Source organism: Babylonia areolata, chromosome 30, assembly GCF_041734735.1.
Source record: "Babylonia areolata isolate BAREFJ2019XMU chromosome 30, ASM4173473v1, whole genome shotgun sequence".
NCBI classification, from domain to species: Eukaryota; Metazoa; Mollusca; class Gastropoda; order Neogastropoda; family Buccinidae; genus Babylonia; species Babylonia areolata.
In genome coordinates, this window is record NC_134905.1 from 4,392,667 (window position 1) to 4,400,166 (window position 7,500).

Here is a 7,500-nt window from a genome sequence, read left to right on the forward strand (position 1 = left end):
GGTACAGTTGACACTGAAATGTAAAAAAAAAACACACAAAAAACATTCGTCATAATTGAACAGTGAATTTCTCTACCTATGTAGATATATACATACGTATAGACAATTTGTATGGACAATAAGTCAGTCTATGGACTCGAAAATTGTCAGCTGAAATTTCCCTTTGCAATCTTATCTATCAGTTGGCACTGAGAAAGCGTGAACAAGGGGAGAGAAAAAAAACAACTAAAAGAAAGCACAAAACTTACTCGCGTTGTTCGTTACAAACTGCTTCAGGGTTCACACGTTTATAATCGATGCACCGTCCTTGGACCACGTATTTCAAACCCTCGGTGGCGCCATGATCAGAACAGGAAGTCGCAAGGGCCATGGAAAATGATGTCAGAAAGAAAAATGACGTCAGAGACGGAAAAGACGTCACGACTGGCATGACGATGTGGAGTTAGCAAAGCGAGGTGAAGGATTCAGAGAGATGGTGATGTTTGTTGTCGTGTCTTTGTTGTTGGAGTTGAATTATGGATTATCTGCACAGAAATGAAACCAAGGATTACACACACACACACACACACACACACACACACACACAAGTTTCAAGTTTTAATTATCCTTTCACTCCTATTGGAGTATGGAGGATTACTACAAAATAAACTTTTCGTGCCCAGAACAAACATTTCCAAATACACAACAATGTCACATAAAAGTTGAGAAAACACAAAATGTCTTTTAACTCCAAAAGTATAACTAGGCAACATTTGCAAATCTAATCACCTTACTTACAGCTAAAATGACTTTTTTGTCTCCTTTGAGCATATTACAAAAATTAAAAACCGATTTTGGAGACAAATATTTTTTTAGGAACATATCTATTTCGTAACTGATCATAATTGGGACATTCCATTATAAAATTAAACTCATCACCAATCACAGACATGTTACAAACCTTACAAAGCCGTAACTCTCGTGGTATGCCTTTGTGTCTCCATGTTTCTATTTCCAGCTTATGATTACTACTTCGAAATCTGAAGAAGCTGATAACGTAATTATCAGGCATTTGACTTATATACTTTTCTCTACCAAATCCACTTTTGAAATTTCGATAAAACAAACATTTACTACTCGCCTCTAGAGCATGTCTCCATTGATTTTGAAAACTATCTCTCAAAGCAATGTTGACATTCTTGCAGAAAGATTCCCTCTCCAAGAAGAATTGAGCATCCCAAACACAGTCATACCCTGCTCCTATTAAAATTTGTCTGATACAACTCATCCATTTTGAAGTATAAATACCATTTCGATATAAGTCAAGTAATATCAAATATGTTTTTCCAGAATATTTTTCTGCACTTGATATCACTAAGCTGGTCCAAAATGGAACTAATCTCATTTTCACTAACACACAAATTGAATAAATACCAGTTTCTCCATAAACAATTTGGGTCATAGTATTTCTGTTCACTTTGAACAAGCGTTTCAAAAAATTCAATTCTAATTTTTCAAGTATATCTACATTTTCATAACCCCATATTTCTGCACCATACAACAAAATAGGAACAATCATAGACTGGTACATGTCCAGAATGATATGTAAAGGTAAATCTTGATTTCTGGCTGACTGAAGTAAAGAAAACAGCTTTTTGGCCTTGTTCATAAATCTTTTTTTTTTTTTTTTTTTTTTTTTTTAGCTTTGTAAAAAGTTCCATTTCTACTAAATTCGATGCCAAGATATTTAAAAGAATTGACAACATCCAAACATGCATCACCAAACTTAAAAACAGGCTTTAGCTTTTTTGTAGAATTAAATATCATCACTTTAGTTTTCTTTACATTGACCACTAGTTTCCATTTTAAACAATATTTGTGAAAAACATTGAGGGACTGTTGTAATCCTTCTTTCGTCTCTGAAAGTAAAATTGTGTCATCTGCATACAACAGTACAAATAATCGCATGTAATTATCTCACTCTGAAATGTTAACATTCAATAAAAGATCAACAGATGGACTCTTATGCTCAGTCAAATACAACTCTAAATCACTGAGATACAGAGAAAAAAGCAAAGACGAGAGATTTTCTCCTTGTCGTACACCCTAACAAATGCTAAAGAAATCAGATTTTTCACCATTTAAAAACACACATGACTTAATTCTATCATACGTGTTCATTATGACGCGCAAAATTTTACCATTCACGCCTTCATGAACAAGTTTTTGCCATAACCCACTTCTCCAAACTGAATCAAAGGCTTTTTTAAAATCAACAAAAGCACAGTAAAGTTTCTTCTTTTTCATGGAGAAAATATCAATTAGTGATTTCAAAACAAACATTTGATCTAATGTAGAATGGGATTGTCTAAATCCTGCTTGGGCCCCTGAAAGTATATTGTTTACATTGATATAATCAGTCAGTCTAGCATTTAACACTGTAGTGAATAGTTTTCCAACACAGCTGAGCAAAGTTCTTCCCCTATAATTATCACAATCAAGTGTATCACCTTTGCCTTTATACAATGGCAATATCAAGCCGGATACCCATTTTTCTGGTACAACACCTTCGTCCAGTACCTTGTTAAATAATTTACAGTATGTTTCTGTCAGCAAAGGAACGCTGTTGATGATATATTCATTACGAATCATGTCTTCACCGGCACTTTTGCCTTTCTTCGGTCTTTTGATGGCTGAAGTAATTTCATCTTCAGTAATACATGCATTTAAAATATTATCATTATCCTCTAAATTGACAATGTGCATTGTCGTTGTACTATGAATATGTTCATTATCATTAACGTTAAGGTTGCTGAAATGGTGAAACATGCCTTCTAAATTTATGGGACATGATGTTTTCTTTTTCTTTTTAATTCTGTTCCATAGTTCTCTTGAATTGCTTTTGCGTAAACTTCGTAGTTCTCTGTGCCATTTTTTTTCTCTACGTCTTTTCTGCTTTCTTTAAAACGGCCTTGTAACTTTTGCTGACTCTTTCGAGCGTGTCTTTATTTTTACTAGAATTTCTTCTTCTTTTTTTCTCTGTGTTTAGCTTTAAAATATTCTGATCTGCTTCGTTTGCATGTGGAATCAAACCAACTGCGACTATCTCTGTGTTTTGTCTTTGAAGTATGAATTTGATATGACCCGAGAGTATCTTTTACCGTCTGAATCAGAATGTTTGCGAGCTTATCATTTATGATGTCAATATCATCAGTATCGATTGCGTCACTTAAGTGTGTAAGTTCAGCGTTAGACAAATTTTCTTGAAAAGAAGCAGCCTTTTCGTGTTCCCATTTTCGTATTATTTCATTCTGACCTGTTAAATTTGATGTGTCACATTTTTTATGACACGGTATGACAGCCGTATCAGTATGATTTATATGGTTCAATATGTGACACTCAGTAGCCAGAGACATGATCAACGGGCTGTGTACATCAGATAATAAAGCATCAAAAGGGGAAATAGTAAAATCTGTTATTTTTGTGAACAAAAAGGGGGATCCAATCATGTAGTCAATCACAGTACAGCCATTACTAGTGAACATTCTGATTCCGTCACCTCTCCCTGCTCTTCCATTAAGAATACGTGATGAAGACGATTTACACAAGTCAATCAATCTATACCCATAGTTGTTTGGTCGGCGATTGTCTTGATTATGTCTACACTTAACTGGATATAACTGCTCATCTAAAACGTTGATCAAATCATGGAATGGACCTTTACTGTCACTCTGATGTTGATCAATAAAATCTTTCAAATTTTTGGTATAAGCATTAAAGTCACCTTGCTAACAGAATATAACAATCATATTTATTTTGTATATCAAAGAGCATGTTTTCAACATCATCAAACATATCAACACTACTATACACTGATCCTTCAGGAGGGCTGTAAACCACTCCAACACACACATCTTTATCATATCCCGTTAAAGATGATTTTATCATGAACCATGCTGAGTTGCTGTCTTTGTTTGGTAGAGTGGTTATATAATTACAATATTTCTTTTTGTATGCAAAAGCAACACCACCTGAACGTTGGTACTATGAACATTTTCGACTGAAAACATGTATTGTATACCCAAGTTCATCGAAAACATTTTCAAGCAATGAGTGATCTTGCTTGTCTGTTTTTGTTTCTGTTAATAAAATAATCAAACTGACTAATGTGTGTAACAAATTCACTATGTTTTAACCTACTTCGCAACCCACAAACATTGAGTGATACAAAGCTTATGTTATGTCTTTCACCAACTGAGATTTTTTAATAGTTCACAGAAGAATCATGTAAAGCAGAACAACAATCTTGACCGTTTTCTGAAAGAAAACTGCATTGCCCTCCGTCGCACCCCTATCCCACAACATGCTGAAGACCCAAAGCTTCAAAGTCTACACTGTCCACACCAAGGTGGAAGAGGTCATCAGGGTTGTCAATCAGGACGACCTTGGCGTTTGTAGTTTGGCCCGGCGTCTTCTTGAGGACACAGCGGATCCGACCGTCATGCGTTGTCGACACCCTGTCAACTGCCTCGTTGCGCTTTGCCACGTGTAGCAGTCTGGAGCGGAGAGGAGTCAGGTCGTCGTTGATGAAGACTTTCTTGAACTCCTGGGTCTCTTTCATGGCACGTCGCTTCTTCATCAACGTCGCCTTCGTCCGCCGAGACACAAATTTCACCAGCACAGGTCGGCCAGCGGGAGCGTTGCCACGGGAAACAGTGGAGTTGTGGCTGTTGGTCTTCCTCTGGCCAGACCTGTGGACAACAGCTTTTTCACCGGGCTTGCAGGTACAGCCCGCAGCCTGGAAGATTTTACTGACTTTCTCCTCCAGGTCCTCGTTGTCTTGTTCAGGAATGCCGATGATTTTCACGTTTTCTCGTCGGTTGTGTTGTTTCTGTTTGTCTACTTTGTACTGAAGAAGGAGGTTTTGCTTTTTCAACACCTCAACGTCTTGGTTAAACTGTTTGGTCACGGTACCGACAATAGTTGATAAAATGTTCTTTAGACTTTGTTCCAAAATAATTTTCAACGATGACGACAACGAAAGTGTATGTAAAATTTTTGCAGACTACACTAAACTTTACTGTTCACCAAGTTCACGACATATAATGCAAAATGACATTGACTCCTTGATAGAATGGTCTGAAAAATGGAACTTATACTTTAATGCTTCCAAATGCAAAGTATTACACATTGGTCGAACAAACCCAAAACATAACTATGTAATGAAAAACGACGACGAAATAACCAATATTGTGAAATGTGAAGAGGAGAAAGACTTAGGGGTGACATTTGATAAAGACTTACTGTTTGACAGACATATTAACCAAGTTGTTAACAAGGCAAATCAAAGGCTGGGTATTATTAAACGTACTTTTTCGTTTATTGATAAGGATATTTTTCTCCGACTTTATAATGCTCTTGTAAGACCTCTCTTGGAGTATGGTCTCCCTGCCTGGTGTCCTAGACTAATACGTCAATCAATTACTATTGAAAGAGTGCAAAGACGTGCTAATAAACTGGTGCATGAAATTAAGGATTTGTCTTACGAAGAAAGACTGAAATTCCTAAAATTACCCTCAATGAAAGCAAGACGAGAAAGAGGAGATCTGATTCAAGCCTATAAGATCTGTAATGGTATAGATGATATTAATTAAAAAAAGATCACTTCTTTGATTCACCGCCAGATACTAATATGGAAACAAGAAACAGTGTTGATAAAATTTATAAACAGAGACATAACAATAACACAAGGAAATTTGCTTTCAGTTATAGGGTTACTAACGACTGGAACAAACTAACCACTAACATCAAGTATGCTTCCAATACCAACAACTTCAAGAATCTTGACTTGACTTGACTTGACTTGATCAACGATTGAGGCTTATTTGCCTGTTCGTTGTTCCTACGACTTTACGCATTTGTGGTTTGGTCACTGGTTTGTGAGTCCATTACTCTAGACAGGAAGGGGAGAACCTAGCTGGATGGTTCTCCCAATATTTGTCTAGCCTTGTCTTGAAGGAGTTCAGGGAAGGGGCGGTGACAACACTGTCTGGCAAGCTGGATTTCGTCAGCTTGAAGGGGTTGCCTCGGAGGTCTCTTCTGCTATTGTCGGCAAGCTCGAATTTGGGATTGTCTACATTGTAGAAGGCGTGCAGGTATTTGTAGACCTCAATCATGTCCCCTCTGAGACGCCTGTGTTCCAGTGATGGTAGATGAAGGGCCCTCAGTCTTTCTGGGTACAGTTTGTCCTTCATTGACGCCAGCAATCGTGTTGCCCTTCTCTGAACGTCTTCCAGTTCGGCGCTGAGGGTTTTCTGGTAAGGCTGCCAGACTGCATGTCCATACTCTTATCGATAATCACAAAATTTTAAAAGACATCTGGTTTGACTTTGATGGTCCAAGATAATTGTAACTGGGTCTACTTAGACTGAGACAAGACTGATAACGACATAGCATAAAGAAGGCCGTGAGGCCTTGTGCTAATCATAAATGAGACGGGGCGTAAAAAGCCGTGAGGCTACGATGATCAACATCAGCCCCTAACCTGAACCTGAAACCTGAACCTGAACAAAGGAACAACCCCCCCCCCGCCCCCCCGCACCCTCCCCCCTCCCCCCGCTCACAGCTGATGCAGAGGCTTGGCATCATGTCAGTGCGCGCTGAACGTACACTGGCTGGCCAGGTCGCAATTTTTTTTTCCCCCCCAATCCTCACAACAGCGCAATCCTCAGCAACCTCCCCAAACTACAACAGAACCATCGATATAATGATGTTGGTTGTATAAAGGAAGAAGAAGAAGAAGAAGAAGAAGAAGAAGAAGAAGAATCAGTTCTGCGACAATGTAGACAATCCCAAATTCGAGCTTGCCGACAATAGCAGAAGAGACCTCCGAGGCAACCCCTTCAAGCTGACGAAATCCAGATTTCGCCTGGATATCAGAGGCAACTTCTTCTCAAACAGGGTAGTTGCCGGATGGAACAGCTTGCCAGACAGTGTTGTCACCGCCCCTTCCCTGAACTCCTTCAAGACAAGGCTAGACAAATATTGGGAGAACCATCCAGCTAGGTTCTCCCCTTCCTGTCTAGAGTAATGGACTCACAAACCAGTGACCAAACCACAAATGCGTAAAGTCGTAGGAACAACGAACAGGCAAATAAGCCTCAATCGTTGATCAAGTCAAGTCAAGTCAAGACACGATTAGCAGTTACGTCATTGTTAAAAATCGTCACTGGCCTTTTCACCACCTTTCTTCCCCTTCCCCTTGCCACCCTTTGCACTATTTATCTTGTTAAAAACACAATCCTCCAGAGTGTCACGAAAACCAAAGCTTTCGTTGTTGAGTGCATCTTCAATGAGTTTTTCCAGTAATCCTGCAGTTTAGAATACTAAACTGAGGGGCCGTTAAAATGAAAAAGTAGGTGTTTTCGACTGACTTCGATGCGCTGAGTCGAATGCAACCCTCAGCTAAGCTCTAAGACCACTCCTTTTGCCACGAAACTGGATCAAATGCACGGTAAGTAG

At 38.7% G+C, this 7,500-nt stretch overlaps 1 protein-coding gene across 4 annotated transcripts in view; it reads right to left on the minus strand.

The window, feature by feature from the left end:
• The window catches only part of LOC143275465 (ADP-ribosyl cyclase/cyclic ADP-ribose hydrolase-like), a 33,047-nt gene that overhangs the window by 9,425 nt on the left and 16,122 nt on the right, over positions 1 to 7,500 (minus strand). For all 4 annotated transcript variants that reach the window (XM_076579608.1, XM_076579609.1, XM_076579610.1 and 1 more), the window contains exons 2-3: positions 249 to 524; positions 1 to 13 (exon numbers count right to left, since the gene is read on the minus strand). The exon at positions 1 to 13 is cut by the window's left edge and continues 114 nt beyond it. In XM_076579608.1, the coding sequence (XP_076435723.1) occupies positions 1 to 13; positions 249 to 430 (195 nt within the window). In that variant the 5' untranslated portion in view covers positions 431 to 524. The remainder of the gene's footprint in view (positions 14 to 248; positions 525 to 7,500) is intronic.